Source organism: Haematobia irritans, chromosome 3 (assembly GCF_050003625.1).
Source record: "Haematobia irritans isolate KBUSLIRL chromosome 3, ASM5000362v1, whole genome shotgun sequence".
Lineage (NCBI taxonomy): Eukaryota > Metazoa > Arthropoda > Insecta > Diptera > Muscidae > Haematobia > Haematobia irritans.
This window is the reverse complement of record NC_134399.1, coordinates 24,677,478-24,703,789: the sequence shown is the minus strand read 5'-3', so window position 1 is coordinate 24,703,789 and position 26,312 is coordinate 24,677,478. Positions and strand designations below refer to the sequence as shown.

Genomic DNA, 26,312 nt, shown 5'->3' with positions numbered 1-26,312 from the left:
CGAAATTATTTAATAGAAAATTTTGTCAAAATTTTATTTCTATCGAAAATTTTATTTCTACAAAAAAATTTTGTTAAAATTTTATTTCTTGTTTGTTTCTACCGAACATTTTGTCCAATTTTTATTTATATAGAATATTTTGTCAAAATTTTTGTTTCTATAGAAAATTTTATTTCTACAGATAATTTTGTTAAAATTTTATTTCTATAGAAATTTTTTTCAGAATTTTATTTCTATAGAAAATTTTATTAAAATTTTATTTCTATAGAAATTTTTTTTACTTTTATTTCTATAGAAAATTTTGTCAAAATTTTATTTGTATAGAAAATTTTGTCAAAATTATTTTTAAAAAAAATTTTGTCAAAATGTTATTTCTATTGATAATTTTGTCAAAATTTTTGTTTCTATAGAAAATTTTGTCAAAATTTTTGTTTCTATAGAAAATTTTGTCAAAATTTTATTTCTATAGAAAATTTTGACAAAATTTTATTTTAATAGAAAATTTTGTCAACATTTTATTTCTATAGAAAATTTTGTCAAAATTTAATTCCTATAGAAAATTTTGTCAAAATTGTATTTCTTTAGAAAATTTTGTCAAAATTATATTTCTATAGAAAATTTTGTCAAAATTTTATTTCTATAGAAAATTTTATCAAATCTTTATTTCAATAGAAAATTTTGTTTCTATAGAAAATTTTGTCAAAATTTTATTTCTATAGAAAAATTAGTCAAAATTTTATTTCTATAGAAAATTTTGTCAAAATTTTATTTCAATAGAAAATTTTATCAAAACGTCATTTCTACATAAAAATTTGTCAATATTTAATTTCTACAGAAAATTTTGTCAAATTTTTATTTCTATAGAAAATTTTGTCAAAATTATTTTTATAAAAAATTTTGTCAAAATTTTATTTCTATAGATAATTTTGTCAAAATTTTATTTCTATAGAAAATTTTGTCACAATTTAATTTCTATAGAAAGTTTTGTCAAAATTTTATTTCTTTAGAAAATTTTGTCAAAATTATTTTTAAAAAAAATGTAAAAATTTTATTTCTATAGAGAATTTTGTCAAAATTTTATTTCTATAGAAAATTTTGTCAAAATATTGTATAGAAAATTTTTTAAAATTTTTTTCTATCGAAAATTTTGTCGAAATTATTTAATAGAAAATTTTGTCAAAATTTTATTTCTATCGAAAATTTTATTTCTACAAAAAATTTTGTTAAAATTTTATTTCTTGTTTGTTTCTACCGAACATTTTGTCCAATTTTTATTTCTATAGAATATTTGGTCAAAATTTTATTTCTATAGAAAATTTTACTTCTACAGATAATTTTGTTAAAATTTTATTTCTATAGAAAATTTTTTCAGAATTTTATTTCTATAGAAAATTTTATCAAAATTTTATTTCTATAGAATTTTTTTTTTTAATTTTATTTCTATAGAAAATTTTGTCAGAACTTTAATTCTATAGAAAATTTTGTCAAAATTTTATTTGTATAGAAAATTTTGTCAAAATTATTAAAAAAAAAATTTTGTCAAAATTTTATTTCTATTGATAATTTTGTCAAAATTTTTGTTTCTATAGAAAATTTTGTCAAAATTTTATTTCTTTAGAAAATTTTGACAAAATTTTATTTTAATAGAAAATTTTGTCAACATTTTATTTCTATAGAAAATTTTGTCAAAATTTAATTCCTATAGAAAATTTTGTCAAAATTGTATTTCTTTAGAAAATTTTGTCAAAATTTAATTCCTATAGAAAATTTTTTCAAAATTATATTTCTATAGAAAATTTTGTCAAAATTTTATTTCTATAGAAAATTTTATCAAAACTTTATTTCAATAGAAAATTTTGTTTCTAAAGAAAATTTTGTCAAAATTTTATTTTTATAGAAAATTTTGCCAAAATTTTATTTCTATAAAAAATTTTGTCAACATTTTATTTCTATCGAAAATTTTGTTAAAATTTTATTTCTATAGAAAAATTAGTAAAAATTTTATTTCTATAGAAAATATGAAATTTTATTTCAATAGAAATTTTTGTCAAAACGTCATTTCTACATAAAAATTTGTCAATATTTAATTTCTGCAGAAAATTTTGTCAAATTTTTATTTCTATAGAAAATTTTGTCAAAATTTTATTTCTATCGAAAATTTTATTTCTATTGAAAATTTTATTTCTACAAAAAATTTTGTTAAATTTTATTTCTTGTTTGTTTCTACCGAAAATTTGTCAAAATTTTATTTCTATAGAAAATTTTGTCAAAATTTTATATCTAAAGAAAATTTTATATCTGTCGAAAATTTCGTCAATCGCACGATCTTGCAATGTGAGTTGGCGCTCAGCATCATTGGTTTTGAAATTGGACGAAGTTATCAAAAATATTCGCTCAAAAATGTTTAAGATTTTATCACATTTTTTGGACAAGATGAATCTTGGATCTTAAGGTATGATCCGAATTCAGTGTTTTGGATGTGAATTAAAAAAATAGTGATATTTTACCAAATAAATAATTTTTATAATTTGTTATGATTTTTAATGCACTTAACGTTTGTCTCAAACATTTGACCTCAAATATTTTCAAAAATGCACAATTTTTTTAAAATGATTTTAGCAATTTTTTCGACAAAATTTAAATAATTTCTACCATTTTGAATTAATTCTTACTCTGTTTCATAATTATGACAAAAGCGATTTATAAAAAATCGACTTAAAAGAACTTCCTGTGTAGTCAATATAACATCCGTGGGAGGACATTTTTTGAAGTGCTTTAAAAGCTGTGCATTTAGGTCAACTCCAAAATTTTTTTACAGCAAAATTTTCTGTATTTTACCAACAAGGCAAACAATGGAAATTTCTGAAAAATATTTGAAAAATTAACCGGTCCATTATTCCATTGCCGTGGAATTTGCCATAATATATGTGCTAGGTTGGAAATGTCTTTAATAGAGGTAGAAATCGAAAAAGTACGAAAGTTTAATTTTTTTTCTTAGTTTTTCAAATGAAATTCGAAATACTGAAATCAATGTACTTAAAAAGATGACTTCCTGCCAATGATAAACCCATGTAAAATTAATTGCTTCTGCTCCAATTTTGCACCACTTTCAGATCCAAAAAAAAAAAACATTGTCATTGCTTTTCGGGTTACACTTTGTTTGCTGGGTCTTAAAAAAGTCTAACGAATTCAAAAAAGTGTTTTGATTCCATTTAATATGATTTCCAAATTTTCCAAATCACGTTCGTGGATTTGAGGAAATTGTGTGGATATCCGAACATGGATGTACATACAGTGGGCGTCAAAATAAAGTGTACAAGGAGTTTGTTTTAGAAAAGTGCTAGTTTTTAAAATTGATTTTTTGGTTTAAGTTGAGATTGAAATACTCTTCCGGCAAAAAAACACAATTTAATTAAATCGTAAATATAAAGGATAAAATAAAATGAATTTTAAAACAAATTCTTTTGTACACTTTTTTATGACACTCACCGTATATTATTTATATTTTTTTTTTCACAGCATACACCTTATAGTTATTATGTATTTTATCATCATTTCTCATAAGATCTGTGTATGTCAAAAGGTGTTAGTTTCTTATTTGTTTTAGCAAGATTTAAATTCTTATCGTCATTACCTACATTCTGGTGGTTTAAAAATAACATTGTTAAATGTTATCTGAAGAACAAAAATGTTTTAGGACTGATTACACAGAAAACGATTATACAGATGCATACTTTTGATAAAATCAAGACTTTGAGGCTTATCGCAAACATTAAATATAATAAAGATTATGGGAAAAAAGTATTTTGAAATTTTCAATCAACAAGGTACCCAGCATATTAAAAATAATAATAAAATTTAATCCCCTTATTTAGATATATTTGAACTTACCTGACACAAATGTGATATGAATTGTGCGTTTCAAGGTAGTGCCACGCTTCTTTAGGGCACGTATGGCAGCCAAATATTGCATGCCAACACATTTCATATCCTGTGAACCACGAGCAAATATTCTACCTTCCGAATCCATTTCGGCTGCAAATGGCGGATGGGTCCATTTATCTTCGAATACGGGTACAACATCCATGTGGGAATTTAAAACTACCGATGGTAATTCCGGTTGACTACCTTGCCATGTCATAACCACAACAGGTTTTGTTTTCATGGCAGGATAGTAAACCTTAAAAGGTAGACCCAAGTCTGCAGCTTGTTTTTGAAGGAAAGCTATACATGGTTCTAGAATTGAATGAAATTGGTATTTATCAGCATATGATGAAAGGAGGAGCTGGGAGATTAGTAGTTGTTATTGAGCAAAATAAGCATACATACATGAAAGCGTGCTAGAAATTATGAAAAGCATTACACAGTTTCCAAAAGAACACCAGTTTTTTTTAGTAAAATTTTGAAAAAAGGAACAAACACAAATGAAAGCACTTTTTTAAGTTATACGAAATTGTTATTGCTTAATAATAGATGTTATATAGATAGTGATTAAAAGGGGGAGGTTTAAATAGATTTAATACAAATTTATCATTCACGATCGGATTTCTCCGACTTTACTTAAATAATTGTTAGAGAAAAAAAATTTCTTCATTGTAAAAGAGTACAAATTTAAAATTTTTCCTAATTAATCTTAATTTAAAAATTTTGGAATGAATTTTCAAACTCATGACCTATTTACAATACTCAAGGCTTTATATAAACAATTTTTGTTTGTATTTTGATCCGATCATGAAATTTTTGGATCTAATTAATTTTTTATTTGAAATTGCTTCAATTTCGAAAATGATAGTATAAATATATAAGAATTAATTAGAAATAAAAATACACTTGTTTAACATTTGTTAATTGATTTTATTCAGCACTTTCAATTAAATTTTTTAATTGATTCAATAAAAATTTCATCGATTTTGGGCTCGAGCAAAATTAAACAAAAATAATCAAAATTTTACATCTATAGAAAATTTTGTCAGAATTTTATTTCTATAGAAAATTTTGTCAAAATTTTATTTCTATAGAAAATTTTGTCAAAATTTTATTTCTATAGAAAATTTAGTCAATATTTTATTTCTATAGAAAATTTTGTCAAAATTTTATTTCCATTGAAAATTTTGTCAAAATTTTATTCCTATATAACATTTTGTAAAAATTTTGTCCAAATTTTATTTTTATAGAAAATGTTGTCAAAATTTTATTTCTATAGAAAATTTTGTTAGAATTTTATTTCTATAGAAAATTTTGTCAAAATTTTATTGCTATAGAAAATTTTGTCAAAATTTTATTTCTATAGAAAATTTTGTCAGAATTTTATTTCTATAGAAAATTTTGTCAAAATTTTATATCTATAGAAAATGTTGTCAACATTTAATTTCTATAGAAAATTTTGTCAACATTTTATTTCTATAGAAAATGTTGTCAAAATTTTATTTCTATAGAAAATTTTGTCAAAATTTTATTTCTATAGAAAATATTGTCAAAACTTTATTTCTATAGAAAATTTTGTCAAAATTTTATTTCTACAGAAAATTTTGTCAGAATTTTATTTCTATAGAAAATTTTGTCAAAATTTTATTTCTATAGAAAATTTTGGCAAAATTTTATATCTATAGAAAATTTTGTCAGAATTTTATTTCTATAGAAAATTTTGTAAAAATTTTATATCTATAGAAAATGTTGTCAACATTTAATTTCTATAGAAAATTTTGTCAACATTTTATTTCTATAGAAAATGTTGTCAAAATTTTATTTTTATAGAAAATTTTGTCAAAATTTTATTTCTATAGAAAATTTTGTCAAAACTTTATTTCTATAGAAAATTTTGTCAAAATTTTATTACTATAAAAACAACAAACAAAAATATTATTTTGCAAAATTTTATTTCTATAGAAAATCTTGTAAAAATTTTATTTCTATAGAAAATCTTGTAAAAATTTTATTTCTATAGAAAATTTTGTCAAAATGTGATTTCTATAAAAGATTTTGTCAATTTTTTTTTCTATAGAAAATTTTGTCAAAATTTTATTTCTATAGAAAATTTTGTCAAAATTTTATTTCCATAGCAAATTTTGTCAAAATTTTATTTCTATAGAAAATTTTGTTTTGTGCCAACCTTTTTCTCCAAAATGCCCCAGGTAAAAAAGTTCAACTGATTGACTGGATCTGGAATCACGATTGTCACTCGAGCCAAAAATAATCTACCAAAATTTGGAGAATTAGGAAATTTTGTCAACATTTTATTTCTATAGAAAATGTTGTCAACATTTTATTTCTATAGAAAATTTTGTCAAAATTTTATTTCTATAGAAAATTTTGTCAGAATTTTATTTCTATAGAAAATTTTGTCAGAATTTTATTTCTATAGAAAATTTTGTCAAAATTTTATTGCTATATAAAATTTTGTCCAAATTTTATTTCTGTAGAAAATTTTGTCAAAATTTATTTCTATAATTTTTTTTTTGAATTTTTTTCTATAAAAATTTTTGTCAAAATTTTATTTCTATAGAAAGTTTTATACAGGTTTTATTTCTATAGAAAATTTTGTCCAAATTTTATTCCTATAGAAAATTTTGTCAAAATTTTATTTCTATAGAAATTTTTGTCAAAATTTTATTTCTATAGACAATTTTGTTAAAGTTTTATTTCTATAGAAAAGATTGTCAACATTTTAGAAGAAATTTAGAAAATTTAGTCAAAATTTTAATTTTGATTTTGCATTTTTGTAATAATAAAATTTACTTGTTTCATAATTTGAATATTACAATTAATTGCCCTTGAGTCCTACTTTTATGTAATGATCGCCTTAGAATAACCGGTTCAGTCGATCTAGCCCTCGCTGTCCGTCTGTCAGTTCATCTCTCTTTCCCCGCCGGTCATTATTATCTATTTCTATTAATGTTCACACGACAGAGGTCGCAAATTTTGACAAAACTTTTGATAATAATAAAATTTTGACAAAATTTTCTATAGAAATACAATTTTGACAAAGTTTTCTATAGACATAAAATTTTGACAAAATTTTCTATGGAAATAAAATTTTGACAAAATTTTCTATAGAAATAAAATGTTGACAAAATTTTCTATGGAAATAAAATTTTGACAAAATTTTCGATGGAAATAAAATTTTGACAAAATTTTCTATAGAAATAAAATTTTGCAAAATAATATTTTTGTTCGGTAGTTTTTTGGTAAAATTTTCTCCAAATTTTGGTAGATTATTTTTGGCTCGAGTGACACCCGTGATTCCAGATCCAGTCAATCAGTTGAACTTTTGCACGTGGGGCTCATTGATATTGGCTGCCTCAAGTATAGGCTGCATAATTTTTAATATTGGGTCAATATTCTATCACTGTATACGTCTATCTCCATTGGGATGGGATTGCATTTAAAAAGAGCTATCTTCCGCAAAGACATTCAATATTCAATGCTCAATTACTTTGTCACATAGTATTCTGAACCTTTCTCCTCAAGAACAATGCCAAAAATCTATTGTTAGTGGTCAGTTCAAGTTCATTGAGGCATCATATGTCGATAATGCCTTAGGATATTTGCCTTTTCGCCACGTTTTAAAGTGAAGTCATATCAATGCTACACCATTATTATTCTTATAATTTTGGCATTAGACTAGGACCAATCCCTTACAAAAATGGTGACAAACAATAGCAAATATAATGTATTATGATGAACAATAAGTTGACACGTGTCTGAGGGTAATTTAGAGACCAAATAAGAAAAAAATTGGATGAAAAATTCATCCCTCTTTCTTTCGAAGCAATTACAAAAAACAACAAAATAAAAAGAACAATCACTAAATGTTTTAAAATCATATTGAAATGACATATATGAGTGGTTGTTTCTGTCTAGTGAAAATAATTATAGGGTCTAAGCTCAAAATGTCTAGGACTTTGCTAAGCGTATGCAGGATTGATAATTGAACAATTTGTTCTAACAATCGTAATACCTGGCGGAAACGGAAGTGTAATTTGATGAACAAGTAAGTCATTTTGTCGCCTTCGTCAATTAGAGGGAATTGTTGAAATGAGTTGTAATTGGACGACGCAGCAATAAAAGCGATACAAATGTACTTGCTGGAAGCTACAAAACTCTATGCCATCTAATCGACATATCATGCCAGAAATTGATTTGCTCATGAATTAATTCAAGTAATTTTCTCATCGAAGGACCTATAATACAAGTATTAAGTTACATTAGTCTAATACTCCTTTTTGTTTTACTTCAATGTTTGCCCTGGAAATAAAACTTGGCCAAGATCATTTGAGTTATGAGCACGGTTGCCACTCGAGATAAAAATAATCTACCAAAATTTGGAGACAAATTTAACAAAAAAAACCTCCAAAAAATAGTATTTTGCAAATTTTTATTTCTATAGAAACTTTTGCAAAAATTTTATTTCTACAGAAAATTTTGTCTAAATTTTATTTCTATAGAACATTTTTATCAAAATTTTATTTATATAGCAAATTATGTCAAAATTTTATTTCTGTAGAAAATTTTCTCAAAATGTTATTTTTATAGAAATCTTTATTATAATTATAATTTCTATATACACTTTTGTCAAAACTTTGTTTCCATATTTCTATTTTGTCAAAAATTTGGTCAAAATTTTATTTCCTTAGAAAATTGTGTCAAAATTGTTTTTCTATAGGAATTTTTCTCAAAAATTTATTTCTATATTATAGTCAAAATTCTACAGAAAAAAATTTCAAAATTTTATATCTATAGGATTTTTTTTTTAATTTTTATTTCTATAGAAAATGTTGTCCAAATTTTATTTCTATAGAACATTTTTATCAAAATTTTATTTATATAGCAAATTATTTCAAAATTTTATTTCTGTAGAAAATTTTCTCAAAATGCTATTTCTATAGAAATCTTTATTATAATTATAATTTCTATATACGCTTTTGTCAAAACATTGTTTGAAAATTTTGTCAAAATTTTATTACTATAGAAAATTTTGTCAAAATTTTATTTGTGAAGAAAATTTTGACAACATTTTATTTCTAAAGAAAATTTTGACAAAATTTTATTTCTAAAGAAAATTTTGAAAATTTTCTAAAGAAATTTTTTTTCTATAGGAATTTTTCTCAAAAATTTATTTCTATATTATTGTCAAAATTCTACAGAAAATTTTATATCTATGGGATTTTTTTAAAATTTTATTTCTAAAATTCTATAGAAAAAGCTGTCCAAACTTTATTTTTATAGAAAATTTTATCAAAGTTTTATTTCTATAGAATATTTTGTCGAAATTTTATTACTATAAAAAATTTTGTCAAAATTTTATTTGTAAAGAAAATTTTGACAAAATTTTATTTCTAAAGAAAATTTTGACAAAATTTTATTTCTAAAGAAAATTTTGACAAAATTTTATTTCTAAAGAAAATTTTGACAAATCTTAATAGAAAATTTTGTGAAAGTTTTATTTCTATAGAATATTCGATCAACAGTTTAGTTCTATAGAATTTTTTTTTTCAAAATTTTATTTCTATAGAAAATTTGGTCCAAGCTTTATTTCTGTATACAATTTTTATCAAAATTGTTTTTCTATAGGAATTTTTCTCAAAAATTTATTTCTATATTATTGTCAAAATTCTACAGAAAATTTTATATTTATAGGAATTTCTTAAATTTTTATTTCTATAGAACATTTTGTCAAAATTTTATTTCTATAGAAAATTTTGTTAAAATTTTAGTTTGTATAGAAAATTTATGAAACACCTCTTAGATGTAGAGGAATATTTGGCAAAATCTACCTAAACATCAATAATTCTACCAAACAGTAAAACATCTACCATTTTGAGTAGAATTCTACTAAATGTGGCAACCGCGGATTTGAATCCTTTTCGTTCCTTTAAATAAAAAAAAAACATTTTTGATTTCTAAATCAATTTTAATTTTAAAAGCCAACATTTAAATAATTCGTGTTGTGTCTAAATGAAAATAAAATGTTGCCATATATTTCAAATGAGTGAACTATATGGCACTGAATGAGTCGCTCAGACTAGGTGGAGTTACCTTCGAGCTTTCTTACGAATATGGTGACACGATTCTGGATCGTGGAATGAGCTGAAAAGTCGATGAGCGATCTCTTCGTTTCCATATGACAAATGTGTGCAAAAATTAATTTGTACTGCCACTTTTTTAATAAGTGCGAAGTTGTGGCGAATGACACCTTTCGTGCCACCTTTTGTAAAAATTCTCAAAAAAAAAATTGTTGTGCATCAATAATTATAACAAAATCAGAAGAGTAGTATCTAAAGTATTGCTTTATATCGCTCTAAAAGCTCATGAGACCCATCACGCTAAAATTTTTGTTCTTTTCAGGGAAACATAATTTTAGACCAACAAGGTTAGGTTAGGTGGCAGCCCGATGTATCAGGCTCACTTAGACTATTCAGTCCAGTGGTGAACTTCTCTCTTATCACTGAGTACTGCCCGATTCCATGTTAAGCTCAATGAAAAGGGACCTTTATAGCCGAGTCCGAACGGCGTTCCACATTCCAGTGAAACCACTTAGAGAAGCTTTAAACCACTCAGAAATGTCATCAGTATTATTGAGGTGGGATAATCCACCGCTGAAAAACTTTTTTGGTGTTCGGTCGAAGCAGGAATCGAACCCACGACCTTGTGTATGCAAGGTGGGCATGCTAACCATTACTCTTCCATTGCTGGATCCCCGTGGCTCTTTTGTTGTTAGAGTTATTCCTTTGAGGCCAAGGAAAGTTCGTTGTCTTGAAGTATGCCAATTTAATAAACAAAAAACGAGAACATTTCGTTTGTCCACAATTGAGAATTATTTTTATTTTTGTAATCACACCCTTCAAGTTATTATTGAGACTATAATTTTTGTTACGAATTTTAAGTGATTCATTATCCACAACCCTGTGTGGTAATTTGGTACCTCCAATTAGTTTAAATCCATTAAAGTTTTCTAGGTTCTTCGTTTAAACCACAAATGATTCTATACTAGAAGAAACCACCTAAGGCCATATCGATCCTTTTTGGCTTTGACCCATTAGCGTATATCCTTTACGTGAATTTAGTAATGAAATTTGTATATAAAGACTATACGTTCGTATATAATCCACTTGTATACATGAGGACGTAAAGCATTTAATGGAGGGCCAATGTGGAGCATTTCTTTGCATACTCTCCATGAGCACAGATGATTATGGCATCAACTACAAATACTAGACTAAAATCAGTTTTTTTATTTTCAACTCAATTTGTCTTTAGAGGTAGGAGATAAGACTTGAAAATGGGTATCTTCAAATAAAACAAAATTCTATTGAATTGAGGTTTATGCTTCAGAATTGGTCATAACTCTATGCCATCTAATCGACATATCATGAATTAATTAAAGCAATTTTCTCATCGAAGGACCATTAAATCACTATTAAGTTACATTAGTTTAATACTCCTTCTTTTTTAGTTTTACTTCAATGTTTGCATTGAAAAAAATCTTTTCCCAGACGATGCCATGGTATCTTAAAACATTTTAACATTGTCTTCTAAATTTTAATATAGTCCATATGGAACCTGTGTTAGATCAAAAGGCAGAATAAAAATCCTATATAAGCCAATTCAGCTCTTCATCGGTTCATATAGAGGAGTCTTTAAATAATTATGAACCGATTTTAGCAATTAGCAATTTAATTCAGATCGGATGACATTTGAAATTAATTTTAATTTTTTACAAAATGTCAAGGCAAAACCGGGTGTCAAGGGGTGCTATAGTTACCATACCCGTCTTATAAAACAAGGGTCCCAGTTTCGACGAACACCAAAAACTTTCTTGATGTTTTGGAAGATTTTGCAATATATTCCTCTCCAAATATGAAATGCCTCATAAATTTTCTATAGAAATAAAATTTGGACAAAATTTTCTTCAGAAATAAAATTCTGACAAAATTTTCTTCAGAAATAAAATTCTGACAAAATTTTCTATAGAAATAAAATTTTGACAAAATTTTCTATAGAAATTTTTGACAAAATTGTATAAAAAGTATATTTTGACAAAATTTCCTAAAGACATCAAATGTTGACATAATTTTCTATAGAATCAAAATTTTGACAAAATTTTCTATAGAAATATAAAATTTTGACAACATTTTCTATAGAATCAAAATTTTGACAAAATTTTCTATAGAATCAAAATTTTGACAAAATTTTCTATAGAAATATTAAATTTTGACAAAATTAGTGTAGAAATTATATTCTGACAAAATTTGCTAAAAACATAAAGTGTTGACAAAATTTTCTATAGAAGCAAAATTTTGACAAAATTTTCTAAAGAATCAAAATTTTGACAACATTTTCTATAGAAATAAAATTTTGACAAAATTTTCTATAGAAATAAATTTTTGACAAAATTTGTATAAAAATTTTATTTTGACAAAATTTCCTAAAGACATCAAATGTTGACATAATTTTCTATAGAATCAAAATTTTGACAAAATTTTCTATAGAAATATAAAATTTTGACAAAATTTTCTATAGAAATAAAATTTTGACAAAATTTTCTATAGAAATATAAAATTTTGACAAAATTAGTGTTGAAATTATATTTTGACAAAATTTGCTAAAAACATAAAATGTTGACAAAATTTTCTATAGAATCAAAATTTTGACAAAATTTTCTATAGAAATATAAAATTTTGACAACATTTTCTATAGAATCAAAATTTTGACAAAATTTTCTATAGAATCAAAATTTTGACAAAATTTTCTATAGAAATACTAAATTTTGACAAAATTGGTGTAGAAATTATATTTTGACAAAATTTCCTAAAGACATAAAATGTTGAAAAAATTTTCTATAGAATCAAAATTTTGACAAAATTTTCTATAGAAATGTAAAATTTTGAAAAAAATTTCTATAGAAATAAATTTTTGACAAAATTTTTATAGAAATTATATTTTGACAAAATTTCCTAAAGACATAAAATATTGACAAAATTTTCTATAGAAATAAAATTTTGACAAATTTTCTATAGAAATATAAAATTTTGACAAAATTTTTTATGGCAATAAAATTTTGGTAGATTATTTTTGGCTCGAGTGGCAATCGTGATTTTTCTGTGATTGGGGATCGGTTTATTTGGGGCTATATATAATATGGATCGATACGGACCAATTTTGGCATGGTTGTTATCGGCCATACACTAGCGAAATGTATTAAATTTCAACCGGATCGGATGAATTTTGCTCCTTCAAGAGGCTCCAGAGGTCAAATCTGGGGATCGGTTTATATAAGGGTTATATATTATTATTGACCGATATGGACCAATTCTGGCATGGTTGTTAGAGACCATATACTAACACCACGTACCAAACTTCAACCCGATCGGATGGATTTTGCTCCTTCAAGAGGCTCCGGAGGTCAAATCTGGGGATCGGTATATATAAAGGTTATATATAATTATGAACCGATATGGATCAATTCTGGCATGGTTGTTAGAGACCATATACTAACACCACGTACCAAATTTCAATCGGATCGGATGAAATTTGCTTCTCTTTGAGGCTCCGCAAGCCAAATCTGGGGATCGGTTTATATAAGAGTTATATATAATTATTGACCGATATGGACCAATTCTGGCATGGTTGTTAGAGACCATATACTAACACCACGTACCAAATTTCAACCCGATCGGATGAAATTTGCTTCTCTTAGAGGTTCCGCAAGCCAAATCTATGGATCGGTTTAAATGGGGGCTATATATAATTATTAACCGATATGGACCAATTCTGGCATGGTTGTTAGAGACCATACACTAACACCACGTACCGAATTTTAACCGGATCGGATGAAATTTCCTTCTCTTAGAGGTTCCGCAAGCCAAATCTATGGATCTGTTTAAATGGGAGCTATTTTCGCATGGTTGTTAGAGACCATATACCAACACCATGTACAAAATTTCAGCCGGATCGAATGAAATATGCTTCTCTTAGAGGCTCCGCAAACCAAATCTGGGGGTCCGTTTATATGGGTGCTATACGTAAAACGATATGGCCCATTTACAATACCATCCGACCTACATCAATAACAACTACTTGTGGCAAGTTTCAAGTCGATAGCTTGTTTCGTTTGGAAGTTAGCGTGATTTCAACAGACGGACGGACGGACATGCTTAGATCGACTCAGAATTTCACCACGACCCAGAATACATATACTTTATGGGGTCTTAGAGCAATATTTTTCGACTATTTGGAAATTTGGAAGAGATAAATGTCAATTTTTGAAATTATCTCTCAGAATACGAAGAGCTACTTCAAATTCCAAATTTCCAATTTAAATTCGAATTTTCCGTTAAATTTTGATTATTCGATTTTAGCCCCGTCAAAAGCTGATTTGACTAAATTCAAAAGACAATTTTGAAGATTACAAAAGACGACATTTCGAATGCGATTATTTGCAAAGTGGGATTTTGATTTTGAATTCCAACAAACTTATTCCATGTTTAGGAGTATGTCTATCCACACAAAATGGGACTCCTCCAGTTAACCAATCCTACACACAAAAAAAAATCTGATTTAAACACGAAATTAATTGATCCAATTAATTTTTTAATTGAAATGTCTTCAATCACGAAAATGATAGTATCAATCACAGTTTTAATTGGGCATAGAAAAAATCCTCGATTAAAAAATTAATTGATGTCATTAGCAATTTTCAATTAATGTTTTAATTGATTCAATTAAAAATTTAATTGATTTTGAATGCAAACCCCAATTAATTTGTTATTTAAAAAGGTAATTTTCAATTACTTTCTGAATTGGCTTAGAGTTTTTATTTGGATTAATAAATGTTCATCACTTTTTTTAACTGACTTAGTCTTCTGAATTTGATTAAAAAGTTAATTCTATCAATTAATTTTTTAATTAAAAATTTTAAATTTTCAATCATTGACTTAATTAACTTAATGTTACTATCTTGATTAAAAAGTTAATTGTATCAATTAATTTATTAATTGCAAAACATTCAACTTCAATTAACTCAAATATTCTGGTGATATTTTTTTCTGTTTAGCCCAACATGAATGGTCTGCTATATTGCATGATTGCACACAATTTTTTTGTCTTCAATTGCAAAATTAATTGATCTAATTAATTTTTAATTGAAGTGTCTTCAAACACAGAAATGATAGTATCAATCACTACAGTCAATTAAAAAATTAATTGATCTAAATAAAAAATTAATTGATACAATAAATTTTAATGATTGTTTTTTGTTTCTATGTAAAAGTTTGTTGAGTCAATTTTTTATTGAATATTTTTTTAAAACTCAATTAAAATTTTAATTTTAAAAAATGTTCGTGATATTTTTTTCCATGTGAAGTTTAATTTTTGCCAAAATAGTCTCTATTTTAAAAATAGTTTCTAGTATCTCAGAGTATACTTATTTATTCAGCGTTTGTACTATAGGTTAGTTCACAAATTTCTAAAAGTAATCAATATTTTATTTCCTGACGGGCTTAGTTTTTTTGAGTGTAGCTATAGTAATTCGCATTGTACATTTTATATTAATTCAATAATTTGAATTAAATTAAAGTATTTGAAATTCATTTTATGAATCATTTGAAAGGACACCATACTACAGCTGATTTGCATGAATACACAGCATTCGTGTCCTTCAATCATTTTTACTTTAATTCCTGAACTTAAAGGTCAACCTTTCTCTCTCCCATAGAACACCAAAGAAAATTGCTTTAATTTCTATCTGTTAGTATAAATTCCCTGCAAAAGTGAATACGTTCCAATGTGCACAGAAAACAACTTTGTTGCATGCTGACTAAAAACTCTATATTATGAACATTTTTTTTTAATATTGCCACATGAAAAAAGGTCAAGGAAGTTCCTCAGGCTTGTGTGCTATAGAAGCTATCACACACATCCACATATCCACTTTAGTCCTTGAAAATGTTTCCTTACATGTACTAAATATTTTCGAGTATAAAAGCAAGTGGCAACACATGTTTGCATTTCGAATGTTATACTCCATTAATAGGAAAAGTGACTCACACGTGGAGTAAAATGGATGACTGTTGATGTAATAGATACGAGTACAATATGTTATATTTTATCTATAAGATACACGAATTCTGTTATGGCAATTCTCTCAGTTCTATGTATATTGTAGCGTATAGGAAGTACAGATTTTTGTTTGTTTACAATTTATCTTGGAGTATCAGCTGATTGATTACATTGATTACTTCCCTAAATCTATGGTGAGGGGTTAAAAACTTCTTATGGCTGAAAATTGCACGCAATTTTTGGCCCAATGAAATATCCTAAAAAGAAACATTAATATTATACTACACTGAAAAAAATATTGACCGCAATTTGCAGAATACTAACGACAAATTTCTTTGAATTAATTAACTTTTTATTAAATTAAAGTTTATAATCTTTGCCACAATTTTTTTTTTATTAAATTTAGGACACTAATCTTGAAAATTTGTATCCCTCCTTTAAAGTCGTATGTCCTTGAAGTAAGATTTTTTTTTATTTTTTTTAGAATACTAGGATATATACAAATTAAAAGAAAATAGTCTTAGCGACTTTGCAACTTGAATATTTACAAAAGATTTTGATATTATAATCAATAGTTTATAAATGAATAAACGATCGAAGGAAAAAGCGCAAACATCCTTACAAAAAAGAAAAAAAATTCTTTAACGTAAATATAACCATTTTTTATTGAAAGAATTCACCTTTAAATTAACAGATATATTGAATCTTTGTATTTAAGATAAAAACTCTTCAAATATAGGCTAAGACTTATTTTGAGGATATTGCAACTTCGGATTAAAGTTTTTTTTTTGTATTAAGAAAATATTTATTATTTTGAAGTATTTATTATAATTCGGATTTTTAAGCTGGCATGAAAATTCGATAAATGGGATCTGCATCCTTATTTTAATTTTATTGGTCCTACATTCAAAAAAACAGTGAATCCACCATGAAGGAAAATTTTGTTGTGAGTTGGCTTTAGTGCCATATAGGGTTCACGTTTTGTGAGTGTAGTTTTGAGTGTAGGTGGTTAAGCTGTCTTGTCCACCGTTCATACCCAAATCAGCGTTGCCATATTTTTTTTATCTAAAATCCCCAAAAAGTCATCCAAATAAAGGTATACCCCCATGTTGCGATTTTCGGAATCGTAGATCGAAAAATTTTTTATGCGATTTTTTCTAAACCCTAAACCCTCTTTAAATTCGATACAACTTCGAGAGTATCTCATTTTTTTTTTCGTTATAATAAATATAATATCTTGAACGTATATATTCAGTTTTTGATCGGTATATATAGGGAGTAGGTGGTTAAGCTGTCTTGTCCACCGTTCATACGCAAATCAGCGTTGCCATATTTTTTATCTAAAATCCCCAAAAATTCATCCAAATAAAGGTATACCCCCATGTTGCGATTTTCGGAATCGTAGATCGCAAAATTTTTTTATGTGATTTTTTCTAAACCCTTCTTTAAATTCGATACAACTTCGAGAGTATCTCATTTTTTTCGTTATAAAAAATATAATATCTTGAACATATATATCCAGTTTTTGACCGGTATATGAATTTTTGTGCGGTAATTATAGAGCCAGGCTATATACAATTATGAACACGATTCTACCAAAAATGGCAGATTTTTTACTGTTTGGTAGATTGGTAGAATTCTGTGATGTTTTGGAAGATTTTGCAAAATATTCCTCTCCAACTAAGAGGTGCTTCATAAATTTTCTATAGAAATAAAATTTCGACAAAATTTTCTACAGAAATAAAATTCTGACAAAAATTTCTATAGAAATACAATTTTGACAAAATTTTCTATAAAAATAAATTTTTAACAAAACTTTATATAAAAATATATATTTAGACAAAATTTTCTAAAGAAATTAAATGTTGACAAAATTTTCTATAGAAATAAAATTTTGACAACATTTTCTATAGAAATATAAAATTTTGACACAATTTTCTATGGCAACAATAAAATTTTGGTAGATTATTTTTTTGGCTCGAGTGGCAATCGTGATTATGAACTGAAAAGGGAACATTTTCCTGTGATTGGGGATCGGTTAACCTGGGGGGCTATATATAACTACACGGATGAAAAAGGCTGTTTTTCATATGTTTGGCTATAAACATTATATGTTTGGAACACAAATTTTTAAACACAATATTTTTGAGTGCAAGCATATAATGTTCATAAACTAGCATAACATGTTTGGGACATATATGTTAATATGTTAGAACATATTATGTTTGGGACATAAAATGTTTGTAAATATAATATGCTTGGATGCAAACATATATTAATTTAGAAATAGCCTATAAACATATATGTGTTTAGTAGCTTGGAGCGCTATTTAACAGGGAGCGATATTGAATTAAGTTGGTGGTTGTTGCTTGTTATTACAAAATTAACATTTTATTTTTCCTTGGGCAATTGATCAGCTACTTCTTTGATCCTTACAAATTGTGTGGTCCGCTGTTCGAATCCCCGTCCGGCAAAAGGTAAAATTAAAATAAAAAAAATCATACAATTGAATAATTTCTTCTACAATGTTTGTATTACAGAAAAATGTGCTAAGAACTAAAAAATCTCGTGGAAGTGAGAAAGATGTGGGGGAATATACAATTGGGCAGAAACAAAATTTTGAGCATTCAGGTCGAAAACCTATGTTGTTAGCACCTATATTACCTGTTTATTTTCATAATTCGTTATGATTGTATATATGTAAATAAATAAAATTTTGAGCACAATATTGTTTGGGAGAATTTTTTTTAAGCATATAATATTTTTGGGTGCACAATGCTTCCAAACATATTATATGTTCACATAATAACATATTGTTTTTTGGAAGACAACATTATTGAATTTGGATGCAAAAATACAAAATGTTTGGAACTTAGACTACCCAAACATATATTGTTTAGACTAATATGCTTTCAAACATATTATATATTGGAAGAGATCAAACATATAAATGTTTGGGCAATACCCAAAAATGTATATGCTTGAAGCAAAATATGTTTGGGAGTATATGTTACAGAAGCGATTTTTTATGAGCGTGTATAGACGAATTTTGGCATGGTTGTTCGAGACCATATACTAACACCACGTACTAAGTTTCAACCGGATCCTATGAATTTTGCTCCTTCAAGAAACTCCGGAGGTCAAATCTGGGGATCGGTTTATATGGGAGCTATATATAATTATGGACCGATAGGAACCAATTCTGGCATGATTGTTAGAGACCATATACTAACACTGTTTGCCAAATTTCAGCCGGATCGAATGAAATTTGCTTTTCTTTGAGGCTCCGTGAGCCAAATCTGGGGAACGGTTTATATGGGGGCTACATATAATTATGGACCGATATGGACCAATTCTGGCATGGTTGTTAGAGACCATATACTAACACCACGTACCAAATTTCAACCGGATCGGATGAAATTTGCTACTCTTTGAGGCTCCGCAAGCCAAATTTGGGGATCGGTTTATATGGGGGCTACATATAATTATGGACCGATGTGGACCAATTTTTGCTTGGTTATTGGAGACCATATACTGACTCCATGTACCAAATTTCAGCCGGATCGAATGAAATATGTTTTTCTTAGAGGCTCCTTGGTGCAAGGGTTAGCATGACCGCCTTGCATACACAAGGTCGTGGTTTCGATTCCTGCTTCGACCGAACACCAAAAAGTTTTTTAGCGGTGGATTATCCCACCTCAGTAATGCTGGTGGCATTTCTGAGGGTTTCAAAGCTTCTCTAAGTGGTTTCACTGCAATGTGGAACGCCGTTCGGACTCGGCTATAAAAAGGAGGTCCCTTGTCATTGAGCTCATCATCCCAACAAAAAAAGCGTCGCCAAAAAGTAATGAAAATGTTCTTTTTGGATCCGGAAGTGGTGCAAGATTGACGCAGATGCGATGAATTTAACATAGGCTTGTCATAGGACGGAAGTCCTCCATTTCCACAGTCATTGCACTGAATTTGGATTACTTTTTTAGGTGTGATCCGAATTCAATGTTTTGGATGTAAATTAAAAAATTCTGTGATATTTTGTCAAATAAATAATTTTTATAATTTTTAATGGATTCTAACGCTTGTTGGAAACGCTTGACCTCAAATATTTTTAAAAATTCAAATTTTTTCAGATTGGACTTAGCATTTTTTTCGACAAACTTTAAATGATTTGTACCATTTTATGAATTCTTACTCTGTTTTTAACCTATTTGAAACAAAAAAAGTTAAAATTACCCATTAACAATATGAAAAAAAAAGTTATAAAAAATTTAATTAAAAGAACTTCCTGGGTAGTTAAAATAAAGAACATCGTTGGGAGTGAATCTTCTGGAAGTGCTTTTAAAGTTGTGCCTTTGGAAGAACTTCCAATTTTTTTAGCTGAGATGGAATCGGGCAGCACTCAGTGATAAGAGAGATGTTCACCAATTGGACATTGGACTGAATAGTCCAAGTGAGCCTGATACATCGGGCTGTCACCTAACCTAACCTAACCTTATAAGCTCCGCAAGCCAAATCTGGGGGTCCGTTTATATGGGGGCTATACGTAAAAGTGGACCGATATGGCCCACTTGCAATACCATCTGAACTACATCAATAACAACTACTTGTGCCAAGTTTCAAGTCGATAGCTTGTTTCTTCGGAAGTTAGTGTAATTTCAACAGACATGGCTAGATCGACTCAGAATTTCACCACGACGCAGAATATATATACTTTATGGGGTCTTAGAGCAATATTTCGATGTGTTACAAACGGAATGACAAAGCTAATATACCCCCCCATCCTATGGTGGAGGGTATAAAAACGCTAAATGGCGAAATTTTAATTCAAAATATGCCTTATATATAAAGAAAAAATATTGGTGTAATATAAAAGATTATGTAACGTAAAATTTACGCTAAAAATAAAAATTATTTTAAAGAAAGATTATACTCTTTATTTTTAAGATTATTTTTTATAAATTTTATTTTTTTTTTTTAATTCAATCAATAAATATTGATTAAAGTTTTTAAACATATTCAAAAAAAGCAATTACTGCAATTATTGTTTTAATCAAATCAAGCAAAGCAATTAATTGGAAAAATCCATTCTATTAATTTGTTTGATTGGTGTTGATGATTGACAGTAAAGGGTGGTTAAATTGTAAGGGCCGATGTTGAATGTGAACCACACCTAAACGCCAAGTTTTTTTCCGATTTTTTTTTTTTTGACATTTCTCTATTTCAGACTTACTCAATTTGAACCATGGACGTCGTGAATGGGCAGAATGGTTCCAAGAAATGGCAACAGTGGATGATCAATTTTCGAAGAAAATCATCTTCAGTGATGAGGCACATTTTCACCTCAGTGGATTCGTCAATAAACAGAATTGCCGCATTTGGGCGAATGAGAATCCAAGAGTGATTGTCGAAAAACCAATGCACCCACAAAGAGTGACTGTTTGGTGCGGTTTATGGGCTGGCGGCATTATCGAGACGTATTTTTTCCAAAATGAGGTCGGTCAGGCAGTTACTGTGAATGGTGTTCGCTACAGTGAGATGATAACGAACTTTTTATGCCCCGAATTGGAAGATATGGATGTGGACGATATGTGGTTTCAGCAGGACGGTGCCACTTGCCACACAGCTAACGAAACAATGGCTCTTTTGCGCAACAAATTCAATGGTCGTGTTATCTCACGTAATGGCGATGTCAATTGGCCGCCAAGATCATGTGATTTGACACCGTTGGCCTTTTTTCTTTGGGGTTATTTGAAAGAAAAGGTGTACGTCGATAAGCCAGCAACAATTCAAGAGCTAAAGGATGAGATAATTCGGCACATTAACGGCATAGAACCTCCATTATGCCTCAGCGTCATCGAAAGTTTGGACCATCGGATGAAGGTGTGTCACCGAGGTCGCGGCGCCCATTTGGCCGATATTTTGTTCCATACATAATTGAGTAATACCAATATATCATAATAAAATAAAATTACAATAATTTCCTAAATAGTTTGTGTTTTATTCAAAATCAACATCGGCCCTTGAAATTTTAACCACCCTTTACCATTATCGTGATTAAAGCAGTTAGAATTAAAAATTTAATTATTTTCGGGATTTAAGTCATAAAATATTTTTTAAACCATAATTATAAACTGAAACCCAAATTATTAGTTTAAAGTAAACTTATTTTCAGTTTGGGGGATCTACAACAGCAATTGCAGCCATACGACCCACAGCCTTGCAAATATTTCACTCCATACAAATAAAAAAAGAAACAAAAAAACATCCAAAATAAAATTTTGGACCAACAAAAAAGATCTTGTTAAATTTGTCTCCTTTCAAGGCAAATAAATCTTTATTTACAGTATCCATGGCCATTTTTGTCCCCATCAAACTTTGTTTGGCCTGATAGAAACAGCTTTTGTAACAAAAGAAAACGAAACGATGGTCTAAAATTTCTTCGCCGAGAAAAAAATATGAGTATTTGCGTATTATTATAATAATAGGGCTGTTTACTTTTAGTACTGGCTAACCAAGCCGTGACTGGCTAAAAGAAAACACAGAGTACTCGTTTATCTAGGACATATCCAAAATACTGTGCAACACTGTCATCAGTAGTTTAAAAATTTTTAATGTATGAAATTCTCATTACTTTGAATTTCATTCTATTCTACAAATTGGTCACAATAAATTGCTATTGTGAATCGAAAAAATGTCACTTTATAAAAATGTGATCTGGCAACAGCGACGCAATTTCTTAATATGACATCCTTAAAACACTGTGCAACACTGTCATCAGTAGTTTAAAAATGTTTAAATGTATGAAATTCTCACTACTTTGAATTTCATGCTATTCTACAAATTAGTCACAATAAATTGCTATTGTGAATCGAAAAAACGTCACTTTATAAAAATGTGATCTGGCAACACCGACGCAACTTCTGAATATAAACCAGTGCAATGATGTTCTGGATAGTTCATACAAATGTTGCATTCAGTGCTAAAAGAAAACAGGGCTAATATTACACTAATAGAAAAACATTCGTAATATGAATGAAATGTATCGTTAAAATTAAGCCGTCGAAACAACTTCATAAATACAATGACAATTTTTCGTTATTGTAATGAATTTTCGATATAATGACGAAACGTTTCATACTATTAAAGAACTTTTTCATAGACTTTATCAAAAAATATCGTTTTATGCCAATTTCCGTTGGCTCCATTTTAATGAATCTTTCTTTGTAAGTACATTTTGTATTAAAAGTTATTGAGAAGTTTTGCTGTCTATTTTAGTAAATACATAATTGAATGAATGTGTGAGGGGTGTAGCATTTCCATTGTTTTTTTGTTTTGCTTCCATATATTAAAGATAATTGCATTAAATGGAAAATTTTTCTTTATACTCAAATTACGATTTCCTCTGAAGAAGCAGTAAGCTTTATTGGGGATAATTTATATGTGTACTATAAGGTTTATTAGCAGATTATCATATGCACTTGCTATATGTTGGAATGTTGGTGATTCCATTTCAACTTACCATAGTCAACATCCGGATGTACACTGGGTATGCGTAAATATTCACGGAATAATTTGATTTCTTCATTATTTTCCCAAGCACTCATTTTGGTTTTGATTATGTGAATTATGCCTATAAATTGATATTAAATTTAAAATTAAATTTGAAATCTTTATCAAAGATGGCAAATTGTTGGCGTGTACGTGTGTGACAATTTTATCACTGATGATGGGGTTATTAATAGTTTAAGAATTGACACAATTAATCGATAAATGCTCCAATGTTTATATTTGTTTATTATTTTATATATCTCTTCCGTTTCGATTGTTGTTGCTGTTGTTATTATAATCAAAACAAAAACTCAGCTGTTTTTTTGTGATTATCAAAATAAAAGGACTATCGAAAACACACACACACACACGATTTGAAAATCTTTGAAGTTGACTTTACATTCACTGCGCTTTCACTCACTTTCACGTTAGTTTGTGTTTCGTTTTTATGTTTTGGTTGTTTGTCTTTCACAACTACTTTGTGGATCGGCCGGCTACTCAGAGCAAACTGAATTATTTGACTCTTAATCAGGTGGTATTTAAATGGTGTTTACAAATAGTCAGCCGTTTTATTTGTCAAATTATGAGTTTGGTTTGGGGTGTTGTGATGTGTGTGTAGGGGAATTCATATGGTTTGATTGAAGAAGTATAGCGCGCGACCCACAAACACAACAATGAACACTCTCAGTCCCTCACTCACTTCTCTACACTCACACACATCATTTCTCTTTGCACTTCCAAATGTGTGAGATTATTTTTTAGTTTGTGGAGACAGACCAGCATGTCGTTTAGTTCGGGTAAATGCCGATGCATTGCTTATCGTATATTTAAACTGAGGTTTAAAAGTGTGATGACTAAAACTATTATTTGTATACCCATCTTGTTAATTGGGAATTTGTTAAAATAAGTTTGTCATTTCGTTTGTAACACATCGAAATATCGATTTTCGACTATATAAAGTATATATTTTACTGATCAGGGAAAAAATTCTAAGACGATTACTCAGAGAAGGATCATATTCCTTCACCTCCATGGGAAAATTGTTATTTTGGTTAGGGAGAAAACAAAAAATTTTTGCCGTGAAAATATTGTTTTATCGCCGAATATAAAATGGTTGTCGAAATCAGATACATAAAGGGTGATACGGTCAAAATTTGGTCAATATAAACTTGACGTATTTCTTTCAATTTTGCATTTAAAAAACCTGAACACCCCTCATTTTGAAGGTGTGTGGGTAGAATGTTGCTCCTATTTTGATTTTGGAATTCACTCTTCAGTTTTCAAAATGCCGTCCAAACAAGAAGAACAGCTTATCAAAATTTTGCTCGCGCATCGCGAAAATCCGAGCTACTCGCACGCAAAGCAAAATCGCTAAAAGTTGCCAAATCAACCGTTACAAATGTAATTAAAGTGTTTGGGGAACGTTTGTCGACAGACAGGAAGTCTGTCGAAGCCGCTGAGACGACAAAGAGAGTTGCCGGTAGTTTTAAGCGAAACCCTAACCTCTATCTCCGAGATGCCGCAAATAAGCTGGGTGTATCGTCTAAAACCGTGCATCGAGCCAAAAAACGAGCCGGACTATCGACTTACAAGAAGGTAGTGACTCCAAATCGCGATGATAAACAAAATACGACGGCCAAAGCGCGATCCCGGAGGCTGTACACGACGAGCTGACGAAGTTTGACTGCGTGGTAATGGACGACGAAACCTAGGTCAAAGCCGACTACAAGCAGCTTCCGGGACAGGAGTTTTATACGGCAAAAGGAAGGGGAAAGGTAGCAGATATAAAACTGTCAAAGTTCGCAAATAAATATCTGGTTTGGCAAGCCATCTGTACCTGTGGCTTTAAAAGCACCATTTTCATAGCTTCCAGGACTGTCAACCAAGAAATTTACGTGAAAGAGTGTTTGAATAAACGTTTGCTGCCTTTCCTGAAGAAACACGGTTGTTCCGTACTGTTTTGGCCGGATTTGGCATCTTGCCATTACGGTAAAAGGCCATGGAGTGGTACGCCGCCAACAACGTGCAGGTGGTTCCCAAGGACAAGAACCCTCCCAACACGCCAGAGCTCCGCCCAATTGAGAAATACCGGAACCTAAAGAAGACCAAAAAAAAACTGCTAAGGACGAGCAGCAGTTCAAGGCAAACTGGCTTTCTGCGGCGAAGAAGGTGGACAAGGTGGCTGTAAAAAATCTGATGGCAGGTGTCGAGCGTGAGGCCCGGCAATTCGGATTTGGAAAAGCGAAAGCCTAACTGAATATTTTTCCTGAATTTTATACTAATTGAACTTGAAAAAGAAATTTAATTTGATTTTTTAAATAAACGATTTCACCGATTTGCACGCGTTTTCCCTTGACCAAATTTTGACCATATCACCCTTTAATGTCTGAGAAATTAACATGGTTGCAACAAACATATTATATGTTCACCATCTAAAAATAATATTTTGCTCTAGGAGGTGATCATATTCCTTCTCTGGGTGATATAACCATGTCCGTCTGTTATAATCACGTTGCAGCCTTCAATAATGACGCAAACATGCTGAAATTTAGAACAGATTCGATTTTGCTCATGTACGAAGATGGGGTATATCTGTCCAGGTTTTGATAGAGGTATTTGCACGGTTGAAAAAGACTGTTTTTCATATGTTTGGCTATAAACATTATATGTTTGGAACACAAATTTTTAAACACAATATTTTTGAGTGCAAG

General features: G+C 28.5%; 1 protein-coding gene across 1 annotated transcript in view; it reads right to left on the bottom strand.

The window, feature by feature from the left end:
• LOC142230798 (N-fatty-acyl-amino acid synthase/hydrolase PM20D1.2-like) overlaps window positions 1–24,159 on the bottom strand; it is a 65,356-nt gene extending 41,197 nt beyond the window's left edge. The window contains 3 exon segments of the mRNA XM_075301425.1: window positions 3,892–4,236; window positions 23,573–23,683; window positions 24,023–24,159. Coding sequence (XP_075157540.1) covers window positions 3,892–4,236; window positions 23,573–23,657 — 430 coding nt within the window. The 5' untranslated portion in view covers window positions 23,658–23,683; window positions 24,023–24,159.
• Window positions 24,160–26,312: the final 2,153 nt, after the last annotated feature.